At 42.6% G+C, this 27,892-nt stretch overlaps 2 protein-coding genes across 3 annotated transcripts; both read left to right on the top strand.

The window, feature by feature from the left end:
- Window positions 1-8,214: 8,214 nt before the first annotated feature.
- On the top strand, window positions 8,215-14,433 carry LOC128689870 (glutamate receptor-like). The gene is made up of 5 exons (XM_053778367.2): window positions 8,215-8,556; window positions 9,453-9,703; window positions 12,279-12,474; window positions 13,515-13,658; window positions 14,203-14,433. The coding sequence occupies exons 1-5, from the start codon at window positions 8,215-8,217 to the stop codon at window positions 14,431-14,433; spliced, it is 1,164 nt and encodes a 387-aa protein (XP_053634342.2).
- A 435-nt stretch (window positions 14,434-14,868) lies between these two features.
- Window positions 14,869-27,871, top strand: LOC128689706 (galactoside alpha-(1,2)-fucosyltransferase 2-like). 2 transcript variants are annotated; one of them, XM_070087605.1, is made up of 9 exons: window positions 14,869-15,251; window positions 18,749-19,356; window positions 19,645-19,827; window positions 21,910-21,988; window positions 22,282-22,401; window positions 22,773-22,858; window positions 24,060-24,167; window positions 25,152-25,311; window positions 26,390-27,871. In XM_070087605.1, exons 1-9 carry the CDS (start codon window positions 15,188-15,190, stop codon window positions 26,593-26,595), a joined length of 1,614 nt encoding a protein of 537 aa, XP_069943706.1. In that variant the 5' UTR covers window positions 14,869-15,187; the 3' UTR covers window positions 26,596-27,871. The 2 variants fall into 2 exon arrangements, with proteins under 2 accessions (XP_069943706.1, XP_069943707.1); XM_070087606.1 differs by lacking the exon at window positions 24,060-24,167.
- The last annotated feature ends 21 nt before the right edge of the window (window positions 27,872-27,892 follow it).

Below are 27,892 nucleotides of genomic sequence, written 5' to 3'. Positions count from 1 at the left end.
AGTAAAGTTTGGCATGTTGTTCAATCGGAAGAGCTCGTTAATAACAGTGTTGAAGGAGCCTGGTAACGCCATATTATGCATGTGTGCATATAGCATACAGGACAACACTGATGTACACTGTAACCACGGCAACACTGATGTACATTATAACCACGACAACAGTGATGTACACTGTAACCACGACAACACTGATGTACACTGTAACTAGGACAACATTGACGTACACTTTAACCACGACAACACTGATGTACATTATAACCACGACAACAGTGATGTACACTGTAACCACGACAACACTGATGTACACTGTAACTAGGACAACATTGACGTACACTTTAACCACGACAACACTGATGTACACTATAAACAAGACAACACTGATGTACACTGTAACTAGGACAGCATTGATGTACACTGTAACCACGACAACACTGATATACACTGTAACCACGACAACACTGATGTACACTTTAACCACGACAACACTGATGTACACTGTAACCAGGACAACACTGATATACATTGTAACCAAGACAACACTGATGTACACTTTAACCACGACAACACTGATGTACACTGTAAACAAGACAACACTGATGTACACTGTAACCAGGACAACACTGATATACACTGTAACCAAAGCAACATTGATGTACACTGTAACTATACCAGTTTTGACGCTGTGCTTCGCCTGTGTGGCCTTAACAACCAGTCTTACATGGGGTCTTGACAACCTGGTGTAGTGTAGTAATAACAACCACGTCTTGCATGGTCTAAATGATGTCTGGTGCAGTCCTAACAACCTAAGACAACGCTAGACACTTCTAAAAATCCTCAACATCCTGCCGCTCCCAAGGAAGGGAGGGCACCAACAACACCCCAGCCACAGGATAAACATCGAGTTCTATCTACGGGGTTAACTGAACCTCAATTTCTGCACCAGCGGCTCCTCCTTCGAGTAGACAGGCTAGGACTCGCCTCGCGTCAGAACGTCGGTTCCCAGACTAGGAAAACATCAATTGGTAATCAAAAGAACGTTGCACTGGACCAGGCCGCCTTGTTTAATCCACTTACCCAGTGCAAGTGAGTCCACATTACCGGAGCAGCCCGACCGTAACCGAGTACCGGGAGTCTGTTCCGGAGCGGCGGAAGCGTATCCGGTACCCGCGAGCAGGTTCCGGACAAATAGACACATCATTATTTGGGTTCGTCGAGGCGGCGAGTGGCAGAGACAGCCGAGTAAGACTCACAAGAGAAATGCTTCTCCTGAGACGTAATTACTACCTTCAAAGGTGTGTGGCTCTGTTAGTGAGGAAGTAGTTAGCATTGTTAGGGGTTAGTCAGCATTGTTAGGAGGTAGTCAGCATTGTCAGGAGGTAGTCAGTATTGTCAGGAAGTAGTTAGCATTGTCAGGAGGTAGTCAGCATTGTCAGGTAGTTAGCATTGTTAGGAGGTAGTTTGTATTGTCAGGAGGTAGTCAGTATTGTCAGAAGGTAGTCAGTATTGTCAGGAGGTATTCAGTATTGTCAGGGGGTGGTCGCATTGTCAGGAGTTAGTCAGCATTGTCGGGAGATAGTATTGTCAGGAGGTAGTATTGTCAGGAGATAGTATTGTCGGGAGGCAGTCAGCATTGTCAGGAAATAGTATTGTCAGGATGTAGTCAGCATTGTCAGGAGGTAGTCAGTATTGTCAGGAGGTAGTCAGTATTGTCAGGAAATAGTATTGTCAGGAGGTAGTCAGCATTGTCAGGAGGTAGTCAGCATTGTCAGGAAATAGTATTGTCAGGAGGTAGTCAGCATTGTCAGGAAATAGTATTGTCAGGAGGTAGTCAGTATTGTCAGGAAATAGTTAACATTGTCAGTACTGTACCTGTGTTGTATACACACACATCCGTTTTTCTCACCTCCTCTCTATCTCTTTATTTTTGTATCCGTTTGTGCCCCGCCGTTATTCCTTCTCTCTTGCTAAGTCTTTCATGTAAACATTCCGATACCGTACAAAAACTACAGATGAGAGACAGTAAGACATCACTCATGTGATTCTTCATGGATTAAACACAATGTGTGTGCGAACACCTGTAGTGAGTGACAACACACACACACACACACACACACACACACACACACACACACACACACACACACACACACACACACACACACACACACACGTACTCATATACAACAGGCCTAGTGTCTAATCGACATGTGCCTAGGACAAAAATGGTAACTAACTAACACACAGGGTGACTTGTAAGTGGTCCAGGTCGGACAGAAACGTCGTCCAAAGCTTCTCTCTCCTATGTGCGGGTTATTTGTGTATTGTTCCGGTCACGGTATTGTGCTCTTTTGTTCTTTCTGAGTGACAACAATTTCTGGTGAAGGTTGTGAGGTCTGTCTGGCCGGCGTAGCAACACTCACATGACGTGTGTAAAATTTTTAATGTTTAAAGGTAGCTTCGTGTATTTAGTTAGAGGGCGCGCATGAGAGCACTGGAACCCGTCCTCAGATTTCCAAAATTTCATTATTAGTCAGTGACACACTTTTCAGTGGCAGTTTTTTTTTGAAGGGGGGTGGAGATAAGTGTTAATGAATTGTATGTAGGTTATGCTGTACAAGCCTCGAGATTAATAGACTGAACACATCGAATCCAGTCAGAGGGACTGATTACCTCAAACTCCTCCTCATCGTCTCTGCATTTGACCGAAGAAGCCACGTGTCTCATTCTTCAACTCTTAGAATGCTCATTCGATGCATTATCTACATTATATCACATGAACATTATCCAGTATATGACTTTGCTTGAATGACATAGATGCTTTTCACCCATTGTTTATTTTCCGTTTTCCCCTTAAATATTTCATTATCTCTTCCTGTAAGGCAGTGTACAGGTGAACGACCTTTCAGCGCTGACGACCACAACGACAAAACAATGACGAGAATTAGCTGAATGGAAAAAACTGCTGATCATGACTCACGAAATCGTAATGACACGATTGCAAACAAACCATACCCCGGCCGGGATTGAACCCGCGGTCAGAGAGTCTCAAAACTCCAGACCGTCGCGTTAGCCACTAGACCAGCTAGCCACAATAAGATTCATCCAACTAGGTATATTTCTACACCATAGAAAGGTTAGCACAGGCACCACTGTGACCACAAATGCAAGTTTTTACAGACGAATCTCCAGCTAGCGTGGCCGTGACGAACTCTAGCTCAAGTCCCCTCACTGCCGTCAACATGACTCACGAAATCGTAATGACACGATTGCAAACAAACCATACCCCGGCCGGGATTGAACCAGCGGTCAGAGAGTCTCAAAACTCCAGACCGTCGCGTTAGCCACTAGACCAGCTAGTGAGTCATGTTGACGGCAGTGAGGGGACTTGAGCTAGAGTTCGTCACGGCCACGCTTGCTGGAGATTCGTCTGTAAAAACTTGCATTTGTGGTCACAGTGGTGCCTGTGCTAACCTTCCTATGGTGTAGAAATATACCTAGTTGGATGAATCTTATTGTGGCTAGCTGGTCTAGTGGCTAACGCGACGGTCTGGAGTTTTGAGACTCTCTGACCGCGGGTTCAATCCCGGCCGGGGTATGGTCTGCTGATCATCCTCGTAGCAAATAATTTGCGTAGTTCTGAAAATAGATTTCAATAGATAAATAAGTGTGAACGGTACGTTACTATCGTTACTGCTGTTGTCATGAAAACCTCTTACAGGTGAATATAGAACCTGTATGGCAAGGACAAATAGGCCTACCGCAATGTATTTTCAATATGTTCTTACAGTATATCCACAAGTTCACGCAGGTATGCAAATGCACTCGCAGTCACGCATTTTGCAAAGAAATTGTCGGGATGGTTGAGCGCGATCAGCAGAGTCCCGCAAGGACCCATACTGTCCCTGGAGCATGTAAACAATTAACCAAGAGAGACTGACTTGTACATGACAGTTCCTGACCTGGCTGCCCACTAAACACAACGAATATACTAAAGTTGGCAAGGAGTTTTGGATATCTTGAGAGTACCTGGGAGTAAACATTAGTACATGGAAGTGAATGGGAGTACATGAGAGTACATAGGCAGAGAACGGAAGATTCTATGGATCATTTCAAGACTGTGTAGGACTGACTGTCAACTGTCTAGACTCTAGACAGGGACAGAATAATATAAGAGACAGCCACAGAGTCAGACGCTAAATTTTGTATATTCTAGCAAAAAAAAAAAACTGACTTTCATCTTTTTTTTAGATATTTTATGATTTTTCTTTTGTATGAAAGAGATATAATCCCTAATTCGGTAGTAGAAAGCAACGAAACAAATATGAACCATCTTCAGTACTCGGTATTTTATTTTGTGCATCCTTCCCATATTTGAATTTATGGAATAGGAGCCGCGGGTGAGCAGGTGTCCAGCAGCAGTGCCACGGGTGAGCAGGTGTCCAGCAGCAGTGCCACGAGTGAGCAGGTGTCCAGCAGCAGTGCCACGGGAGAGCAGGTGTTCAGCAGCAGTGCCACGGGTGAGCAGGTGTCCAGCAGCAGTGCCACGAGTGAGCAGGTGTCCAGCAGCAGTGCCACGGGAGAGCAGGTGTTCAGCAGCAGTGCCACGGGTGAGCAGGTGTCCAGCAGCAGTGCCACGGGTGAGCAGGTGTCCAGCAGCAATGCCACGGGTGGACAAGTCACATGGGGATGGAAATCTTTAGCTCTAGATCTTTCGCATTCTAGTGCGTCGGCAGGAGCTATGCAATGTTGCAAGACAGCAATAAGTAGGAGGGAAAATTCTCTGAGGCAAGGCAGAATATATCAGTGGCAGCCCATATCAGAGTAAGAGAGCCACCACCGACCCACATACCTTCCTCCTCCGTCCCCTCGCACCCTCGCAAGAGGCACGAGAGTGCGAAACATCTGGAGCTAAAGCTTTCCATTCCTATGTGGCTTGTTCTGCATATATATATATATATATATATATATATTTTCAACACTTTCAACACACCGGCCGTATCCCACCGAGGCGGGGTGGCCCAAAAGGAAAAACGAAAGTTTCTCCTTTTACATTTAGTAATATATACAGGAGAAGAGGTTACTAGCCCCTTGCTCCCGGCATTTTAGTTGCCTCTTACAACACGCATGGCTTACGGAGGAAGAATTCTGTTCCACTTCCCCATGGAGATAAGAGGAAATAAACAAGAATAAGAACTAGAAAGAAAATAGAAGAAAACCCAGAGGGGTGTGTATATATGTGCTTGTACATGTATGTGTAGTGTGACCTAAGTGTAAGTAGAAGTAGCAAGACGTACCTGAAATCTTGCATGTTCATGAGACAGAAAAAAGGACACCAGCAATCCTACCATCATGTAAAACAATTACAGGCTTTCGTTTTACACTCACTTGGCAGGACGGTAGTACCTCCCTGGGCGGTTGCTGTCTACCAACCTACTACCTATATATATATATATATATATATATATATATATATATATATATATATATATATATATATATATATATATATATATATATATATATATATATATATATATATATATATATATATATATATATATATATATATATATATATATATATATATATATATATATATATATATATATATATATATATATATATATATGGGTTTTCCTAGGTTCTCTGCACATATGTTGCTATGTATAATAATCTATGTAACTGTATTTGTGTGTACCTGAATAAACTTACTTAACTTTTAGAGGTCAGTCTTGATATAGCAGTCTCTCACCTTAGGAAACCAACGTTTTCTCTTTAATAAACTTCTGTGAGGATGGGAATCTATTAGTGGGATTCTCAACTATTTATTTTTTACCAGTAGTGACAGCTACTGGGGCTATTTAAAAAAAAAAAACTCCATTTTAGACATATATCAAATAAAAAAGCTTGCCTTCTAGGCGTCAACGTCTTTCTGGACACACTCTTTAACCGTACATAACTTAAAATATCCATAAATAATATACAAAAAGTATTTCCAATAGAAGTTGCTTTATTTCCGCTATGTTTCTGTCGGCGGTTTATGTATCATGTGTCAGGGTTCCTATGTTATAATGCACTTGATCGATCCTCATTGTGGTTAATTTGGCAACATCTGCAGCCTTCTTCCCTTGTATACCAGTGTGTTATGGCACGCAGGTCGGTGTAGCGCTCCTTCCCTGAGTTTACCTGGAGTTTACCTGGAGAGAGTTCCGGGGGTCAACGCCCCCGCGGCCCGGTCTGTGACCAGGCCTCCTGGTGGATCAGAGCCTGATCAACCAGGCTGTTACTGCTGGCTGCACGCAAACCAACGTACGAGCCACAGCCCGGCTGGTCAGGAACCGACTTTAGGTGTTTGTCCAGTGCCAGCTTGAAGACTGCCAGGGGTCTGTTGGTAATCCCCCTTATGTATGCTGGGAGGCAGTTGAACAGTCTCGGGCCCCTGACACTTATTGTATGGCCTCTTAACGTGCTAGTGACACCCCTGCTTTTCATTGGGGGGATGTTGCATCGTCTGCCAAGTCTTTTGCTTTCGTAGTGAGTGATTTTCGTGTGCAAGTTCGGTACTAGTCCCTCTAGGATTTTCCAGGTGTATATAATCATGTATCTCTCCCGCCTGCGTTCCAGGGAATACAGTTTTAGGAACCTCAAGCGCTCCCAGTAATTGAGGTGTTTTATATTTGTATTATTAATCCTGGAGTGTTAATAAGAGACGATGACCCAAGACAAGCAAGTTATCCACGTCTCGGTTGGCAACGCTCTCGCCTCACACTTTGTCTGTGGTTCAATCTCCAGCACGGGTGGAAACATGTTTTCTTGTACCTACTGTCCCTGTTCACCAAGCAGTAAGTAGTTACCTGGGTGTTAGTCGACTGATATGGGTCGCATCCTGGGGGACACAAGATTGAAGGACCACAATGGCTAACCCACTGAGTTAAAAATCCATACAAATCTTGTCTTACCAATGGACTTAGGACTCTAATAACTAAGTTACAATGATTGGTTTCTCGGGTTATCCTGGGTTAATAATCCACCCGGTTAATAATCTGCATAAAATCCTCCTCAACCTGAGTTCAGCTTCCGGGAGAGTCGAAACATACGGGTAAATACACGCAATGGTCTCCATCACTACTCCCACAGTGCGTGTGCTGCCTCAGCTGTGGCGACTCCAGATCATTTAACAAGCAAACAACCAATCAGAAATTTACATTCCTTTCATCCATTCAATAATCGACTCTAAATGCTTTCCTTGCTGTCCTGCATTATGAGTATTTGTTTGCGAGCGTTCCACTCATTGGTAGACAGAATATTAAATCGATGCCATATGTTTACCTTAACATTTTGAGCGACCTATAAAATTTCCCGAGGAAGACGCATGCGTGAGGTACACTTGTAGTATATATTTACATTACTCTGGCTTGCGAATGCAACACCAGACTCATCTCAACTTCTCTCTCAAAAACACTCACTGCGTTATGTACAAAAGTTAACTGATGCTTGGATTTTGCGATGAAGTTCACTATATTGATAAGTGTGTTGCTGGTGACTAACCAGAGCTTGGGATTTCTGAAAGCGATTTCGACCGTCTCGCTATGTTCAAAGGTGTTGCAGGAGGTACTGAGTGGCCCTCTGGCAGGCTGCAACATAGTCTTGTATCTCGATCTTGGAGACGACATGTTAGTCGCTGACCAGTTATTGGCCCAACCAACCCTCCAGGATATTCCTCACGTCCTAGTTAATCTGGATAATAACGGGACCGTTTGGTCCAAAAACCAGAATGCGGCGGTGCTTCGAGGAATAGGATTTATCCACGTTGTTTTGTTCAGGAAAAATCCCCGTCCATTTTTTGAGGCCGTATCGCCTCAATGGAATCCTAAATATGTGATGCTTTTTAGTTTGTTTCAAGGTATATCTAAAAATATTATAAATCAATCATTTCACAGAGTAGAAAAGCTGGTGTTGTTTAATAAGGCTTCTCCAAGGTTTCCTAATACAACAGGTCTTTATACATTCTTTCCCTTTTCCAAAACCAATAAGCTGAAGTTCATAGGAAATTGGAATTCCACCTCGAATGTCACAATGGCAAGTGTCTTTATTGACCGTTTTCCGTCATTCGAAGGTTACCAATTTCATATTGCAACATGGAATGACGACTCTCCGTTTCTGTACCAGAAGAATAATGCCCCAAAGGGAAAAGGTGACGGTGTTGTGGTCTGCATGTTAGACGCCATCGCTGAAATGCTCAACTTCCGTTACACGATGACGACGAAGCCTCAAGACTGCATGTGGGGCTCCTTTGTGAACGGTTCCTGGAACGGCATCCTCGGAATGGTTCACCGCAAAGAAAAGAATTTCACAGTGAACACTATGTTAGTCACTGAAGCTCGCGGAAAGGACTTTGACTTCGGTGTCTGGTACTGGATGGAAGGGTTCGGCGTTATGTTGATGAACCCGGCACCGCTGGCCAAGTGGAGAGGAATATATTATTCTTTCCAACCTTCTCTCTGGTTCGCTGTCATTCTTACAGCCGTCTCAGTAATTGTGATCATGACCCTGCAGGTAAGATGGGGGTAAATTCACGCACACACTGTTGTAAAGGAAATGTGAATAAGACTGTTTTCAATGAAATTCACTCACAATTTTAGCTCATTGTCACTTTCCCACAAAAATGGGGGTGATACAGAGAAGACATATTTAAAATTGCTTGCCCTCTTGTCTTTCTAAAAAGAACACACATATTACAGTCTACTGCTGGACTGCCTAAGTGCCTCATATCCTCAAAACTTGCAGAGTGCAGACACTGTACTTCACAACTGCCAACACTCAAATTCAGCTAGTTGGTTTCCCCCAAGTCCCCTAAGACAAATTATCTTACGAGTACTTCAACAGCACATCAAATATCATAGAACATCTGCCTCCCGTCACTCATATCTAACAAAATCACACGTCTGAATATTAAAGCCCTACCTATTAGTACTTCCATCCCGTCCAGATTAATGCACCTCTTCAAGTGTGTGCTGTCCTACCCTGGTATTTTTTCTACTAGTTCAAACCACCTCAAAAAATACCTTTCCATTGTTTGAATTAAAAATTTCATGCTACCACACTGTCTCAGAAATTCTCTATTCCGTAATATTTATATTATTTAGCATTTATTTGGTTAATATTATTTGTTCCTTAGTTTTTAGCAAGTTATTTATTCTTTAGTCTTTATAATATTTACACCACACATACGGGTTTACCGTTTGTTTTCGAATATATTATAATATACCACAAATTGATCCCAGACATAAGATCCGCACAGCCTCTAGGTTCCTCTTCACTGCAACATATGAAGGTGATGCCTCACTCATACACAAGCGTATCACTATTTTGTGCATTATCTATGGATAAACTTCTTTCCTTGATCAGATTCCTTATTCCCTGAGCTCTGAAGCTTCTTATTGTCTTCTTAGGACCGGATACAGCCTGAACCGCTGCTGGGTGGACTGGGAGGTACGTGGATGTACATGCTACGGACTCTGGTCAACCAGGAGCTCACGGTCCTGCCCAGGGCGCAGTGGCAGCGACTGTTCTTAGCCTCGTGGCTCTTCTACTGTTTCATCCTCACTACAGCCTACATCGCCAACCTCATCGCCTTCGTCACCACTCCTGTGTTCCCCGAGCGCCTCCACACCCTCCATCAGCTGGCCCACTCCAACTACAGGTAAAATTCTCTTTGTTAATTTATTCATCGAGAAAAAAAATTTAACTCGAGTCTTGACGATCTGTTCACTGGTGCCGGCCCTATCTAGGGGATGAGGTAAAGCAATGACTCGTAGCTCAGTGGTAGAGCGTTCGGACCACAGCTGAGGGGACCCGGGATCAATCCTGGCCAAGACAAGACGCAGGGAAAATATTTCGTTACACTTACTGCTTATGCTCACGGAGAAGTTAATCGACACCTGATAATAAAGCAATTGTTGTGGATCGCATCCTGGAGGCGAGGACTTAGTTGATTGAGGGTGGCCCGAGGACCCCAATGGAAATTAGCAAAAAAAGAAGGGAAAGGGTCGTCCCATAAACGGTTGGAAGGAAGGGGTAAAAGAAGCTTAGAGTTTTAGAGGCTTCAGCATCCAGCAGGCTTGTGTGAGCGTGTTACATAGGAGTAAATGGAGAAAAGTGGATTATATGACTTGACGTGATGTTGGAGTGTAAGCAAGGAAACATTTATAAAGGGACTCAAGGAAACTGGTGAGCTGGACTGAGTCCTGAAGGTGGGAGGTACAGTGCCTGCACTCTGAAGGAGGGGTGGGGATGTTTTAGTTCGGAGCGCCATCTGAACGGTGATGTCAACTCACAAGGCAGCAAGTGAATAAATTGTATAATCAAACCACTCTATTCAAATGGGAAAATAGTTATAGGTTGCATAGCTTATCCAAATTGCTCAGGATTCTTCATCAGGTCATAATAAGAATATCAGAAAAAATGTGAGGGTCTTAGTTGTAAGCAGTGGATTCTAAGACCCTCTCTTTTTTCCCTTTGTAGCACTAACTAATAATGGTATATAAATTTAAAATTTTATCTCCACGAAGTGAAATGCTATTTTCTGTAGTGCAATAACTTGCATATTGAATAGACTGTCAGAAGCATTATTGAACATACATTTAGGAAATGGTTGGATAAACATTTTTTCTTCAATAGAGCCACTCACAATGCACTGTATGTACAACCATGAGCTGTCCGTTAACGAAAAGCCTCGTATAAACCCAATGAAGTGTGTTATTTGAATTTGCATTTATTTCCATGGTTGTATCCACTTGGTTAATGGCCTTAGGAAGGCTTTCTGTTCAACCGATGTTTACTTATTTACACTTGCTTCATATACAAAGTAACTTATATCACCTTTTCCCATTTAGTGGCCGGAATCGTATCACACTATTGACAGAAGAAAAATTGCCGAGATATAGACTGCGTTATTAGGTTTTAAAGCCTATCGACTACACGAGGGTCATGAAACCTAACTGTAACCTGTTCCCCACCAGTTAAGGATACTTTTATCCCTTTTATAGGTATTTTACTCTCATCGTACATACACTGACGGACATAAACTGATCGTGCGGCAATTTGATGTCTTTATTGTCGAGACTTTTCGCCTGCTCAGTAGGCTATTTCATTCGAAATTCATAAACAGCAACACAGAGATATGTAGATATGAAGTGGTTAGTCCTGCTGAGTCGGCGAAACACAATAATTTAAGATATCAAACTGTTACACGTGTATTCATCTACTTGTAGGATTGTATATAATGATATACCTTAGTATGTATAACCTGTCCCATGTAAAAAAAAACTCACCAATAGAGAACGTTAATAACTAAAACATTTAAACAAATATTTTTATTGCCTTCATAAACAATATTTATATTCTCATGACGCTTAGTGTGTGTTAGTTAATAGAAAATATTAATATTTCTTAGTACAGTTGATGTGAAAATTACCAAAACTGGATAATTACGTTGGTTTTAATTGTTGATATTACAAATGCTCTTAACACAGATTTAGACCCAGTGTTAGTAAATCATGTCACATGGCTCATGACGCTATGTGATACAGCGCAGTTTTTTTTTATTTAGACTCGAAGTATCAGTGGTTATAACTCGTATATCAATCCGTCAAAACTTTTATCATACAGTTCTTCATTGAATTCATTTGCGAATATTTTTCTCGTGTATCTTGCTTTGCTAACAGTTCTACGTCTCCCTTCAAGAGGGCCACTATTACAACCCAGGAGTCCAAATGGCCTGTTATCCTGGGTGTAAAGGGAGCAAAATAAACACAGCAGAAAACTTTTGACTTATATTATCCTTCACCAGTTTAGAACAGAAGTATGTACACTATATACACTATGTACAGCAATAGGTATTAGTGCACTCCACGGTAAGCAAGGCAGAATAGAAGCCACTAGAGAGCAGACCGTGCTTCAACCAGCTCTAGAATGGGAATGACAAGGGCAGACAGGAGAGTGGTACCCACATAACCTCTGCGATTGCCAAAACCATCTGGGTACTGGTTGAACGACGGGGCCCCATCGTCTACCCTCAGTCACCTGGTTCGCTGGTTGGGGGAGATAGCCTGTAAATGAGGGTGTGTACATGCGCCGAATGAAGGTTACGTACTCTTTGTATGCCACAGCCACATTGATGCTGGCGAAGGGTCCTTCATCCATTCCCTAGGGCCTAGGGAATGTGTTGTCTCCACGAATGTACATTTTAATAGTATTAGTTTTATAACCCTCCTCAGGTTAGCCATGGTGAACTACGGTGATTTCGTGCCGGAGGCTCTGCGCTCTTCCAAGTCGGACGAGTACACCAGGCTGTGGAGAAAGCTAGACCTGTGCCAGGAGTACAACGAGGTGCTGGCGCTCATGACCCAGCAGACACACGCCTTTGTCGAACTCTACTCCTACAGCAAGGTCCTCCTCAAGACCCAGTACCAGGTAAGACACGAAAGTTGTGCGCCGAACACTTCATGACGTATTGCTCATGCAGGAGCTTTATCAACAGTGTCATATCTGAGAATTGTAGTTATTATTACGCTTATTTTCAGTATATTTATTATTACCGTACATTATTATTATATTCACGCTGAATGATCCTTAAGAATTCCTAAGGGATCATACAGATGCTGTATGATCCCTTAGGAATCATACAGCGCCTGTGGAATGAGATACAGTCAAATTTTATCTCTGGAAAGGTAGACATAGTATATTTTAAAGCTATAGACAATATATGCACTGTGAACAACTATCAACTATTTACATGATTAATTACCTACCAGCAGTCGCCCAAAATACCCAAAACTCACCACAAGTAGGTGGCTGCTTCTCGAGTTCCCTTATCTGAGAAGTAATATACATCTATCTATTGTTTACATTCTTAGTAGAAAACCTTATCAAGCTGTAAGAACGTTTGCGGAAGATATACCTCTTTACGTAACCTAAATAAAACGTTAATGTAAATGGCGTGTTGCAGACTATACATGGAGTCCCGTAAGTCTGGAACTATAAGATCATTAATGTATGGCGCGTAGAGGGCCTGTGGAATGGCCGGCAATGAGCCCCGACGTCATTTCGATGCATCTATGGTGTCCCTTAAAGACATTGTTCTATCCGGAGAAAATGCAGAGCGCACTATCAATGCATGTAACATCACTCCTGATACCATTCACCGTGTACGTGTACTTGTTCACTGGATATCTCGTCTGCCTTCGCGTGTCAGTAATAATGGTGAATTAAAGTCTTTATTCCTAACCTCTTTGATTTTCCCCTATGGTTCCAGACTTACGGGAGACAGTGCTGTAAAGACACTTCGCAGAACAAGCTTTCACCGGGATAACCTTTCGATGTGTCGATCGTGTGACTTGATAAAAATCAACATAAATCAAACGCTCTCCTGATAACAGCTTATTCTTGAATATATCATTTCTTCTCTCAAGCGTATCAGGTAATTTTCCAGTTTGATGTTTCCATGTTTCCAGTTGAATCATACATATATGATGAAGGAGCAGCTGTATCCAAGCTACTTCGCCTGGCTGTACCCGAAGAACACTGCCTGGAGGTACAAGTTTGACCAGGGAGTTCGGCACCTGGTGGAGGCTGGCCTAGTGTCTCACTGGTACAAGGTGGTTACCTTTCACGTATGCCGTGTGTGATTACTAATTTGTATTACATACTTTTGATCACAGTTCGGAGGGTTCATTTGAACAGCGATACCTCCACACTCCTGGCAAGGCAGCAGTTGAATGAACGACTGTGAATGAGTTTCCTTTATTAGCTTACCTTGACTCGGTGGCGATGGGAGGCTAACCGGTCTATGGTTAAATCATTATTGTTAATTAGAAGTTTTTATATACATTTACAATTGTTTTACGAAAAATAATTCTGCAGATTTAGAAGGCAAGGAGATTTAGGAGTAGGATAGCAGATTTAAGGACAGCAGACTTAGCAGCAAGCTAGCAGATTTAGGAGCATGATAGCAAATTTAGCAGAAATAGAGCAGATTTAGCAGTTGGCTAGCAGTTTATGAGCAGGATAGCGGATTTTGGCACAGACCAGCACATTTAAATTTTTAGGCGTCGTCTAAAGATTTTTCTCCAATATGTGACCTAGCTATGAACTTGATCCACACTTTTTTGAAAGATAAAGTTTGTTCACTCTCTCCGCCAGGAAAAGATAGAGGAGTTACTGGGTCGAGACAGAGAGAAATGGGAGCGTGTGGAAGCCAGGCAGCAACGCAAGAAGAAAGGACCTCTTAACCTGCATCATCTGGAGGGTGTCTTCTTCATCCTGGTGATCAGCTGGGCAGCCAGTGCTGTGGTGCTGCTGCTGGAGCTGCTGTTTCACTCTAGTCTTACTTCTACAGCCTCGTCTTCACTGGCTCGCATTCTGATGATCTAGTTTCTGTTGGTGTGGTGTTATTCTTTGAGTTACCGCACCTTGGGTTCTTATTTTTTTTACAATGTAGGAATTACAGGCTAAGAGCTGTTATCCTACCTCAGCTCGCTACAAGTATAATAGAATACATTACCACCATCAAAAACTATATAAGATAAAGTGGAGGATAGTATCTGGCAGCGGGGAGAAACATCATCTGTCAATTGTGTCATTGCAGTCTCGTCTTGGGTGAAACGTTGTGCATTAAAGTTTTCTCTGCACATTATCTCTCATTCTTCTATATAACGACTGTGTTGTTTCCAGCATCACACTCGTTATAGAAGGTGGAGGACGATTAAGGAGAGTGTGTGGTGGCAGCCATTCGTTCCATAACGCTATAACGACGGGTCCTCCCTGGCTTCACCAGTGCTGAGTCAACCTCACTAACATAACACCCGTTCGTCTTACACTCTGCTCTGCTTCCTCCCTTGATGTTTATTTTTATTTTGCCTCTGAAGTGGCTAGTTTAATGTGCACTCTATATACATCCAGTGGATGGTAAAACAACAGTATATGGATACTCAAAAACCTTAGGCGTTAATTGGACCTGAAAAGTTTATCAGTGCCTACGCTGACATTTTTTAATCATAATATGCTTCTAGAGACTGATTAATACATTACAAAAACGCCTGCGTTATTTTTCGTTGTGGATAAACTGCTTATCGGATATGGTAATCATCGGTGGATGATTAGGCCTAGGGCCTGAGTGTTACCGTACATGATGACAGTCAGGAAGCATATACTGGTAATTGCATTGTCAGCGGCCATGTTGACCTTTTTTGGTGAGTAGACCTGTATATATCTTGTGTATTACGTGTGTGTGTGTGTGTGTGTGTGTGTAGGGAATGAGACGTACTCATGTTTGATCCAATGAAGGGTATATCTCCAATTATCTGGATCAAGAGCCCTTCACCAGCGCCATGGTTCTCCCTCCCCCATTCCCTTCCACCTTGAATGCCTAGCCAATATAACCCAGCAAGTAGCAGTGTACTGGGTGATGTTGACAGGCATAACTACAGTAGCAGTGTACTGGGTAATTATAGCTACAGTAGCAATGTACTGGTTGATGATAACTACAGTAGCAATGTACTGGGTGATGATAACTACAGTAGTAGTGTACTGGGTACCCCTCAAGGGAGGTTCCTTGACGTTGGTGAGGGGCTCTTGATCTAGGGAATTGGATCTGTGCTCCGGTTCCCTGAATTGAACCTGAATGCCTTCCGTCCCCCCACATGCGCTGTATAATCCTACGGGTTTGGCGCTCCCCATGATTATAATTAATTATAGTGTACTGGGTAATGATAACTACAGTAACTGTTGTTCTCAGCGGGTGAGAACGTAACGCAGGCACCTTCCGGAAGTCGATCCTCTTACGGTACACCTTGTGAGCACGGAAGCTTCGCACGTACTCACGTGCACACACACACACATGAGGGGTGAGGAAGAGGAGGATATTGATAACGTTTAAGACTGACTGGAAACAAATGACTGTGGTGTTATTACTCGGATTAAGGTCCTTAGACTGTGTGTGTGTGTGTGTGAGTGTGTACTCACCTATTTGTACTCACCTATTTGTGGTTGCCGGGGTCGAGTCACAGCTCCTGGCCCCGCCTCTTCGCTGATTGCTACTAGGTCCTCTCTCTCCCTGCCCCATAAGCTTTATCATACCTCGCCTTAAAACTATGTATGGTTCCTGCCTCCACTACATCACTTTCTAGGCTATTCCATGGCCTGACTACTCTGTGACTGAAGAAATACTTCCTAACATCCCTTTGATTCATCTGAGTCTTCAACTTCCAATTGTGACCTCTTGTGTCTGTGTCCCATCTCTGGAACATCCCGTCTTTGTCCACCTCGTCTATTCCGCGCAGTATTTTATATGTCGTTATCATGTCTCCCCTGACCCTCCTGTCCTCCAGTGTCGTCAGGCCGATTTCCCTCAACCTTTCTTCATAGGACAATCCCCGTAGCTCTGGGACTAGTCTTGTTGCAAACCTTTGCACTTTCTCTAATTTCTTGACGTGCTTGACTAGGTGTGGATTCCAAACTGGTGCTGCATACTCCAGTATGGGCCTGACGTAGATGGTATACAGAGTCTTAAACGAATCCTTATTGAGGTATCGGAACGCTATCCGTAGGTTTGCCAGGCGCCCGTATGCTGCAGCAGTTATCTGATTGATGTGCGCCTCAGGAAATATGCTCGGTGTTATACTCACCCCCAGATCTTTTTCCTTGAGTGAGGTTTGCAGTCTTTGGCCATCTAAACTATATTGTGTCTGCGGTCTTCTTTGCCCTTCCCCAATCTTCATGACTTTGCATTTGGCAGGGTTAAATTCAAGGAGCCAGTTGCTGGACCAGGCTTGTAGCCTGTCCAGGTCTCTTTGTAGTCCTGCCTGATCCTCGTCCGATTTGATTCTTCTCATTAACTTCACATCATCTGCAAACAAGGACACTTCTGAGTCTATCCCTTCCGTTATGTCGTTCACATATACCAAGAACAGCACAGGTCCTAGGACTGACCCCTGTGGAACCCCGCTTGTCACAGGCGCCCACTCTGACACCTCGTCGCGTACCATGACTCGTTGTTGCCTCCCTGTCAGATATTCTCTGATCCATTGTAGTGCCTTTCCTGTTATGTGTGCCTGGTCCTCTAGCTTTTGCAGTAACCTCTTGTGAGGAACTGTGTCGAAGGCCTTCTTGCAGTCCAAAAATATGCAGTCGATAAACCCCTCTCTCTCTTGTCTTACTTCTGTCACCTTGTCATAAAACTCTAGTAGGTTTGTGACACAGGATTTTCCTTCCCTGAAACCGTGCTGGTTGTCAATTATAAACTTGTTTCTTTCCAGGTGCCCCACCACTCTCCTCCTGATGATCTTCTCCATGACCTTGCATACTATACACGTTAGTGATACAGGTCTGTAGTTTAGTGCCTCATGTCTGTCTCCCTTTTTAAAAATTGGGACTACATTTGCCATTTTCCATACCTCAGGGAGTTCCCCAGTTTCAAATGATGTGTTGAAGATCTTTGTTAATGGCTCACACAATATCTCTGCTCCCTCTTTAAGGACCCATGGAGAGATGTTGTCTGGTCCCACCGCCTTTGAGGTGTCAAGTTCGCATAGCAGCTTCTTCACCTCCTCCTTGGTTATATGTACCTTATCCAGCGCTTGCTGGTGTCCCCCTGTTCTGATTTCTTTGAGTCCTACTGGTTTCCACTGTAAATACCTCTTTAAAGCTTGTGAGCTCCTGACAAACCTCTCGGTCGTTTCTTGTGAATTCCCCATCACCCTTCCTCAGTCTGATTACCTGGTCCTTGACTGTTGTTTTCCTCCTGATGTGGCTGTACAACAGCTTTGGGTCAGTCTTTACTTTTGATGCTATGTCATTTTCATATTGTCTCTGAGCCTCCCTTCTTATCTGTGCATATTCGTTTCTGGCTCTTCGGCTGATTTCTTTATTTTCCTGAGTTCTCTGTCTTCTGTACCTTTTCCATTCTCTAGTACACCTAGTTTTTGCCTCCCTACACCTTTGGGTGAACCAAGGACTCGTTATGTTCTTCCCATTATTTCTGTTTCCCTTGGGAACAAACCTCTCCTCTGCCTCCTTGCATTTTGTTGCTACATAGTCCATCATTTCTTGTACTGGTTTTCCTGTCAGTTCCCTCTCCCACTGAATGTCTTGAAGGAAGTTCCTCATGCCTGAGTAGTTCCCCCTTTTGTAGTTTGGTTTTTCCCAGCCTATTCCTGCTATTCTCTCCACTTGGAGCTCAACTGTGTAGTCGAAGCACAGAACCACATGATCACTAGCTCCCAGGGGCCTTTCATACATGATACCCTCGATGTCCGAACTACTCATGGTGAATACAAGGTCCAACCTTGCTGGTTCATCCTCTCCTCTCTCTCTGGTAGTGTCTCTAACATGTTGATGCATGTGTGTGTGTGTGTGCGCGCGCGCGCGCTCACCTATATGTGGTTGCAGGGGTCAGTTCACAGTGCCTGGCCCAGCCCTATCTCATCACACTAAACTAAGATTATACAACAATAATAAAAATGATTACCAGTAATTCACGTTTATATTTTTATCTGTTGTAGAATATCAAGTAGGTCTGTCACTCCAGATTTTATTACATAGTGATAAAAAGCCTCAGGGATATTTTCAGCTTCATGCAATCGTGAATTTTGTTGGTAATATAATAAATTAATACATAAAGATAAATCAGTGTTGAGGTAATGTGACAAATTAACATGTTTCGATAATTGTTGTTTTTGTTGCTTTTCAGTGGTAGTTAACAACGAAAGTTTGCTGAAGTCAACAGAGGGACTCAGAGTGCTAGATCAAGTCTCATCGCTGAGCCATGACCGAGACTCAAGACCCAACACTAGCCAGCTAATCTTAGAGAAAGGGGATGTGCAAAAATCTATCCATGACACCGCGTCTATAGTGAAGGTATCTGAAAATTTGTTACATAGTCACACTAATTACGTTGAAACACAAGACGAGGTAAAATACGAAACCTCCGTTAGACAAGTTATGAATGTTCTTGAAAATAAAGCATTCGAAAGTGCAAGAAATTTTATTACAGAACTGATAGGCTCGATAGAAGAAAGAAATGCCAATTTAAAGCCACAAAGTAAGGAAAATGAGTTTAAAAATAAAACGCAAGTTTCAGTAAATCGCAATAGTGTAAGTGAGAACAGAAACACCTCGCCCAATATAAGGGTAACACAAGGATCATTGAAAATAAGGAACACTTCCCTAGGGGTAGAGAGGGCCAGAGAGGCGTGCCCAGGCAGCCCCAAGAGACTCGAGTTGGGCCCAACTATCACCTCGCCAGATGTCACCGTCGCTAGTACATACAGTCCAGTGAACCCATGGCTTCAATCTCATGTGAGTGTGGGTATTATTGTGCTTGTGTGTTTGACAAATGTATGTACACCATGTGGGCACCGGGTGTACATCGTGTGTACACCTCAGCTAGCCCCAACAATAGCTGCTTGCCTTCTGCATTTTCTCCTGACTTTTTTTTTATGAAACATCCTTGGAAATTGCGAAAAGCTTTTACCAACCATATCCACATTTCTGGAAAGTGTTTTTGATATTCAGTTGTCACGAGATTTGTTTTCACAGAATTCTCTGTGAATTTTAAGGTATTTGCCCTGTTTTACGGGACTACAGGAGATGCCGGTGGTAGGTGAGTTGAAGGAGCCAGTACTAGTGTTGGAGGCTGGCGCGAGGGTGAGGTACAATATCACCTGGCACGGCTACACCACCCCAGTCCTCACCTTCGTGATCTTGGGTCGCCTGGGCAACACGATGGGCGTCTACGCCAGCCTCTGGGCCGTCGCTAGGATCTACGATGTGAGTCGTAATCTTTTTACTTTTGTAGTGCTCTAGCATCTATAGGCTTGTAGTCTACTGACATCTACGACGTGAGTCCTCATCTTTATTCTTGTAGTCCACTGGCGTCTACGGCTTGAGTCCTCATCTAAACTCTTGCATCTTGCCGTTCACTAGCATCTACGGTGTGAATCCTCATCTGTACTCTTGTCTTCCACTAGCATATGCAACGTGAGTCAACTTGTAGTCAGTTGCACTGTAAGGTACAGTGGAAGAAAGTATATCTGTCCTCTCCGCACACTGTACATTATCTTTCCTCTCTTGGAGCTTCTACTCGAATTTGCTACATATATAGGCAAGCTAAAATGAATCATGACCACTACCGTAGCTGCTCTAGTTAGTTTAATATGTTTATTATGCACCCCATACCCATCCTGTGGGCGTTAGTTAGTTTAATATGTTTATTATGCACCCCATACCCATCCTGTGGGCGTTAGTTAGTTTAATATGTTTATTATGCACCCCATACCCATCCTGTGGGCGGTAGTCAAAAGATTACAGAGGTACATAATGGGTCCAGGGACTGGACCCCAAAGTTTTGATAGCTGAGCAAGTTACAGAGGTAATGAACTCACAATTTTAAAAGCTGTGGGCGGTAGTCAAAAGATTACAGAGGTACATAATTGGTCCAGGGACTGGACCCCAAAGTTTTGATAGCTGAGCAAGTTACAGAGGTAATGAACTCATAATTTACAAAGGTAATGAACTCACAATTTACAAAGGTAATGAACTCCAGGTAGGTCTAGTCACAATTATGACAAGTTACAAAGGTATTTACAGATTACAGAGGTACGTAATGGGTCCAGGGACTGGGCTCCAAAGTTTGATAGCTGAACTAGGTACAAAGGTAATGAACTCACAAGTTACAAAGGTAATGAATCCTGTAAGAATGGTTACTTACGTTTATACATGGCTACAATCATGAACAAATTCCAGAGTAATGAGCAATTCACACTTCCACACCCGGTCACAACTGTAATGAGTTATTGGTGCAAATGTTGATTGTTGAGTCACACACACACACACACACACACACACACACACACACACACACACACACACACACACACACACACACACACACACACACACACACACACACACACACGCACTCACACACAAACTCGTACACACACACACACACACACACACACACACACACACACACACACTCACACTCACACTCACACTCACACACACACACACACCCTACACACACCTACACACACCTACACACACCTACACCTACACACACACACGCATACACCTACACACACACACACATATACACACACACCTACACCTACGCACACGCACACACACGCGCACACGCGCACGCACACACACACACACACACACACACACACACACACACACACACACACACACACACACACACACACACACACACACACACACGTACTCATATACAACAGGCCTAGTGTCTAATCAACATGTGCCTAGGACAAAATGGTAACTAACACACCTACACACACACACCTACACTCAAACACACACACACACACGCACACACACGCACACACACACACACACGTACTCATATACAACAGGCCTAGTGTCTAATCAACATGTGCCTAGGACAAAATGGTAACTAACACACCTACACACACACACACACCTACACTCAAACACACACACACACACACACGCACACACACACACACACGTACTCATATACAACAGGCCTAGTGTCTAATCAACATGTGCCTAGGACAAAATGGTAACTAACACACACACACACACACACACACACACACACACACACACACACACACACACACACACACACACACACACACACACACACACACACATACACACTCATACACATACACACACACAAACACAGCTGCTCTTACATCTCTAACTTTCTTACGGAGCGCTCTGTGTGCAGCACAATTTTACTTTTCACTGCAGTAGTTTGTGATAATTTCTCTCACGTATTTTGAAGTGATTCTTTGCTGTAAGTGGATATGAACACAAAAATAAAAATTGTTAACTACTTCAACTGCCACATTCCAGACACAAGTTTTCATGGAGAAAGAAGTTGAGAAGCTGCTGAAGCCGATGTTCCCTCACCTCACCATGTCTCCTCTCCCAGGTGAGAGAGAATGAAACCTTAAATTCTTCACTGTTATTGGCAGATTCTCCCTTCCCCTCCGCTGTTACATAGCAATAAAACAAATACAAGTGGCAGACATAATAATTACTCAGGTATAAGTCCCGCACCAGTTATATATCACTCTTCCAGAGATAGAGTGTGGTCCCATCAAAGTGTAGTAATCACTTGTCAACACAAGGAAAACACTACATGCAGAGAAAAACACAAAGACAAGATAAGATCTGTTTATTTTGTCCTTATGAATTATATCTCCTCTTCATCCCTCTGGACAGTGAGGATGGTGGGAGGTACATGGCTGTACGTGGGGAGGGGATCGCCCTGTCTGGCTGATTATACTTCACTGCAGGAGGCAGCTGCTGGTCTGAGAGGAGCCAGAGCTATTGTCGTGGACGGTGAGTTGGTGGTAGTTGGTTATGGTGTGGGGGTAAATGGTGGTAGTGCCTATGAAAGAGTGGAGTGGTGATGATAGCTAATGGTGATAGCGATGGAGATAGATAATGATGATGGTGGTGGTGATAGCTGGTGATGGTGACAGTTGAGGATTGTCGCGGTGACAGCTAGTGATTGTAGCAGTGACAGTTAGTGACTGTCGAGATGACAGCTGTGGTGGAGCTGAACGAAAGAAAATAAGTAAAAAAAGAATTAGTCAAGCATAGTACTGTACAAGGAGAAAATTTTAAAACGTGAATTTTAATAACAAAAGTTACACCAAAATAATTCTTGCCTCTGATGTGAGTATTGCAAGTGTTGCCTCGTGTTTCAGACTACCCCTTCGAGATGCAGATCTTCAACGCTTTTAGGGATGACCTCCTGATGGAGTTTACTTTCAGCCACCAGCTGCAGCAAGAGGTGAGAGCACAAACTTTTCAAAGTGTATCCCTCAATGTATACACACAGAGAGTTTACCTTAATCTCTGGGATTCAGTTTCTCTTGACTTGTAGCGTACAGGTGATTCACAGCTTTAATGACCATTGTGTAGTCGATAGGTTTTAAACTAACAAATCAGTCGTGCATCAAGTGAGGCAAGGAGCTCTGGGAGGGTTTGTCTCGCTATTCATAGTCATTTGAAGAAACGACATAGCTACAGAGCCATCTTTTACTGTGACGACGTGTCGCCTTATTTAGAGTCTTTATCAAGCTCTAAGAGACTTTCTATTAGTGTATGACCCTAGAAAGGCAAACTTGCACGTGAAACTTGTATATTTAGGTTTGGTAAATTAGGCACTTATACAACACTTGGGTATCTTTAATGAGGAAACGTTTCGCCACACAGTGGCTTCATCAGTCCATACAAAGGAGAATGTTGAAGAACAGGAGGAGTTTGAGGTAATCACTCCCTCAGCCTTGAGTTGATGTGGTTAGTCCATCAATCTTGAAAACAATACCTTTTCAATATTGAAGGACTGACCACATCGACTCAAGGCTGAGGGACTGATTACCTCAAACTCCTGTTCTTCACTATTCTCCTTTGTATAGACTGATGAAATCACTGTGTGGCAAAACGTTTCCTCATTAAAGATAGCCAAGTGTTGCATAAGTGTCTAATTTATCAACTTGTCGGTTTTCTGAACCATTCATCTACATATTTAGGTTTAATTAACACTAGAGAGATATACTTCTAGAAATAGTTTTCAACCGTTATACCGGGGTTTACTGTACCCAGTGACGACACATTGTGTACTCGTTCTCATCAGAATTTAATGTTGATAATGAGGAATACATAAAGTAATTATGGAAGTGAATGTGAAGTTTATTATAATTTTATTTCACGACCCGCACCCGTGAACACCTCAGTCGAGTTAATAAGTTAAATTAGCCATTAAGACCTTGCAAATTGTCCGTAACATAATACGGAAATCAATATTTTTTTGTTTTTTGGGGGGGATGTATAATGCCAGCCTTCTCTTGTTTTTTTTAAAATGATATAAAAACTTGCCTTCTATCCGGCTAACCCGCGTGGGGAAAGACATTTCTGTTTCCTGGTAAACACAATAGCCTCAACGGGAAACTCAGGTACTCGGTGAGTTTACATACAGGTACTTCCTACAGGCTCAGGACTTCCTGCGACGTGTCACCGCCGTCACACACACAGGGGCACCGCCCACTAATTTCGTCGGGGTGCACGTCCGTCGCACCGACTATCCGACTACCCTGGAGGTGAGTCTGGAGATATACAGAGATACAAGTTCAACTTAGAGCAAGAGAAATATATTATTATTATTATAATCAAGGGGGAAGCGCTAAACCCGGAGGATTATACAGCGCCTGGGGGGGGGGGGATGTGGAAGGCATTCAGGCTTAATTCGGGGAAATGGAGCACAGATCCAATTCCCTAAATCAAGAGCCCCTCACCAACATCAAGGAACCTTCCTTGAGGGGCCAAGAGAAATATAGAAATGGTGATTGTGGCAGAGATAAGGATAAGGATATATATATATATATATATATATATATATATATATATATATATATATATATATATATATATATATATATATATATATATATATATATATATATATTAGAAATGTATCGGATATCCACTTCCGTATCCGCGGAACATCCCCACAATTTCTTACATCCGCATCCGCATTTTACTGTAAACAGATATGCACATATGCATCCACAAAATAAGTAAGACATCCTCAAACATCCGCATCCGCGGATTTCTAAATTTTCACATCCGATATATATATATATATATATATATATATATATATATATATATATATATATATATATATATATATATATATATATATATATATATATATAGTATCGTAAGAATAATTTTTTATCAAGGGAGAATGTGTGCTATTGTCTAAGGACCTTCCTGACTACAATTATTTCCTGCCACAACTTCCAATAAAACAACACCTGTCCTTCCTTCCCTTCCTCATTAAATTATAGGAACACCTGTTTCTTTACTAAGGCGACGTCTGTCCATCCTTCCCTCAGTCAGTCAGTATTTATTTCTCCTTACCTCAGTGAAGTAACATCTTTCTTTCCTCCCCTCCCTCACTGAAGTAAACATTATCCTCCTCTCCTTCACTGAGACAAACATTATCCTCCACTCTCTTACTGAAGCAAATATTCTCTCCCTTCCCTTATTGAAGCAGCACTTGCTGGTGTCTTCTACAGAAACTTTTCAAAATCAGTCCTCCTGGACTAGACTACCTCAGACGAGCTCTCACATTCTACCGTCAACGCCTGCCACGTGTGACCTTCGTAGTGGCTTCTGATGACCAAGACTATGTGATGGATGCCCTCGGCCAGGAGCTAGACGTCGTCTTCACTCAAGGTAACTCCAGCTACTCTTCCCCTTTCTCGGATCAAACTTCATTGTCTTCCACTCCCCAACACTGTGTGACTCCTCCCCAGCCCTTGTTGAGTACAATAATGTTTATTTCCATGTGAATTTCAACAACCTCTGTAATTGAGGTTTAGTCCACCGTCCACTCATGTTACTGTTACATGCTCTTGCCTTGTCATATGAAGGGGGAGGGGTAATGAATCCGAATAATAATAATGGGGGTAAGGCGGAATAAGGGAGTAAAGGGAGTGGGAGGAGAGGTGAGTCGAGTGACAGGAGGTGAGGTAATGTGAGGTCAGTGATGACTACATCACTTCTCATTAACTCTACACTACTCACCCTCTCAGTACTTGAAATAAAATAATAAAATAAGAATAAGAAATAATGGGGACAGTGAATATTACTATTCTCTTCAAACAGTTTATTATTAAGTCCTTGTGCAATAATATATTTGGGAACTGGAGAACACTGTTGGGTTTAGATAAATGGGGATTGTACATAAGCAGTGAGACAAGGGTTACAATTTAAATGACGAAACAGAATATTTACTTCAATAAGTTCAGAGGGACAGTTCACCTCAGGAACTCAGACTCTAGCCACAAATCCCAAGACCTCCACAGAACGTGCACTGTTCCAAGCCAGTACCTTGCCCAGTGTTTTTAAATATTACATACACACGAGTGTTTAGCGTTCCACATAAATATAATAATGGGAAGAAATCTAGAAGTGAGTGTACCTAAATTTATTTTTAAGGACATCCGACAGAACATTTGCTGATATACGTGTACATGGTGCAGTGTTTGTTCTCTTTGCGAGAGACTTGTGGTTACCCCAGAAGTTTCCACAAATCCATTGGAAACTCTGCCATGTTTTCATATGTGAGACACTGGAACTTTCTTCAAGTCCTTCATCCTGCAAAACGAGTCACTTACGTTGCAGCAATGTTATTTGCCTCACAACATATGTTATTTTTGCACTTTCGAACATGACTGTGAATTGATTTATTTAAATTACCTGATATCCCCTGCACGAGTCTTACAGTGACATAGGATGACTTCTTCTTCAGGTTTTCCACCTGAACTTGACCTGGCAGTGCTGGTGGCGTGTAATCACACAATCATTACCATGGGAAGCTTCGGCTTCTGGGCAGGATACCTCGCTGGAGGCGCCGTCGTCTACCCGGACCTCCAGCCCAAGATGAACGAGTACTCCTTCTCCCGGATCTTCTACGAGAGGGCCAACCTCACCCAGTTCATTCCCCTTCCTCCCTGAGACGCGTTAGTGGAACTACATTTCCTTATTCAGCTCTCCAGGGCTCATATTCTTGTTGAGTGTTCTGTATGTGTAATATGCACATTAGTATGTGTGAAGGCTTTCTACGTTAAGTAGTTCATATTTTTCAATTGTGGTGCGGTACTGTCTGCAATCAGATTGAGTAATTCTTCTAATGGCAGTTGGTTTTAGATGACTTGTTATTTAAGATCCTGGTAATGATTGGTTTTAGATGACTTGTTATTTAAGATCCTGGTAATGATTGGTTTTAGAGGACTTGTTATTTAAGATCCCCATGTCCATATACTGTACCATAGGTGAAGTAAGGGTAAATTAAAGAATAGTACCGAGTGAATATTGTTGTATGCGTATTCTGGAAAGTATGGATGAAACGATACAAATGACTAAGTTCCTAGGACTGAAACGAGTCCAGTAAAGGTGTTCTAATATGCCTTTCGATCATACTGTTGGTATTGTTATATCTGGGACTTTCATCGGAAAGAATCCTCACTGTTCAGGAAACTAAAGTTGAGGTGTGTTGCATCTAGTTACTAAATTTAATTTTTTCTGTCAAAGTGAATACCCAGTAAGTTTCCTTCATGTTGTCCTTTAGTGCGCATATATCTTTGTTTAATTGTACATATTTAGCTTTGTTTTTCAATATTACGCACTACGTCTTTATCAATATCGTTGATTTATTATTCTCCATCTTTTTCTTATAGTATAGTTCGAAGACAAAGTCACTTTCTGACTTTTATTCTTCGAGATCGGGAAGGTCAGGAAGCGAAGTGGCTCGTGGCTCGAATGGTAGAGCCTTCGGCTCACAACTGAAGGACCCGGGCTTGAACCGAGGACGAGTGGAAATGTTAGGCATGTTCCGTACGCTTGTTGTTCCTGTTGACCTAACAGTAAGAAGATATCTGGGTGTTAGCATAGTATATAGGATCACATTCTGAGGAAAATGATCAATTGTCCCCCAGAGGAAATAAGCCACAGTGATTGGCTTTCCTGGATTACTAACACACCGGGAAAATAAAAAGGCACATAATAGCATGGAATCTTGTTTAATACAACGTTTCGCCCAAGGCGAAACAAACGAATACGTACATTGTTTTATCAGGGAAATGAGTCCAATGAAGGCTTTATTCACACTTGGCGGCTTATGCCACGCTTACTTAATAACCCACACTGAGTTAATTAAGCCAGTAAAATATTTTAGAAATGTCAAAATAGAGAGAGTAGTATACGTATTTACATACCTCGCATTTTATGCTGAATTTCTGTATGATTTTTGAAG

This window comes from Cherax quadricarinatus, chromosome 22, assembly GCF_038502225.1.
Source record: "Cherax quadricarinatus isolate ZL_2023a chromosome 22, ASM3850222v1, whole genome shotgun sequence".
Classification (NCBI taxonomy): domain Eukaryota; kingdom Metazoa; phylum Arthropoda; class Malacostraca; order Decapoda; family Parastacidae; genus Cherax; species Cherax quadricarinatus.
The sequence above is the reverse complement of the archived record's forward strand: the minus strand, read 5'-3'. Positions and strand labels throughout refer to the sequence as shown.

What these genes read in the sequence shown, in the direction of transcription:
- LOC128689870 (XM_053778367.2), top strand. Translation starts at nt 8,215, where the DNA reads ATGTTAGACGCCATCGCTGAAATGCTCAACTTCCGTTACACGATGACG. An exon ending in TTGTGATCATGACCCTGCAG is followed by an intron (nt 8,557 to 9,452) that starts GTAAGATGGGGG and finishes TTGTCTTCTTAG; the next exon opens with GACCGGATACAGCCTGAACC. An exon ending in CTGGCCCACTCCAACTACAG is followed by an intron (nt 9,704 to 12,278) that starts GTAAAATTCTCT and finishes AACCCTCCTCAG; the next exon opens with GTTAGCCATGGTGAACTACG.
- LOC128689706 (XM_070087605.1), top strand. Translation starts at nt 15,188, where the DNA reads ATGATGACAGTCAGGAAGCATATACTGGTAATTGCATTGTCAGCGGCC. An exon ending in CCGTCGCTAGGATCTACGAT is followed by an intron (nt 19,828 to 21,909) that starts GTGAGTCGTAAT and finishes GCCACATTCCAG; the next exon opens with ACACAAGTTTTCATGGAGAA. An exon ending in ACTATCCGACTACCCTGGAG is followed by an intron (nt 24,168 to 25,151) that starts GTGAGTCTGGAG and finishes TGTCTTCTACAG; the next exon opens with AAACTTTTCAAAATCAGTCC.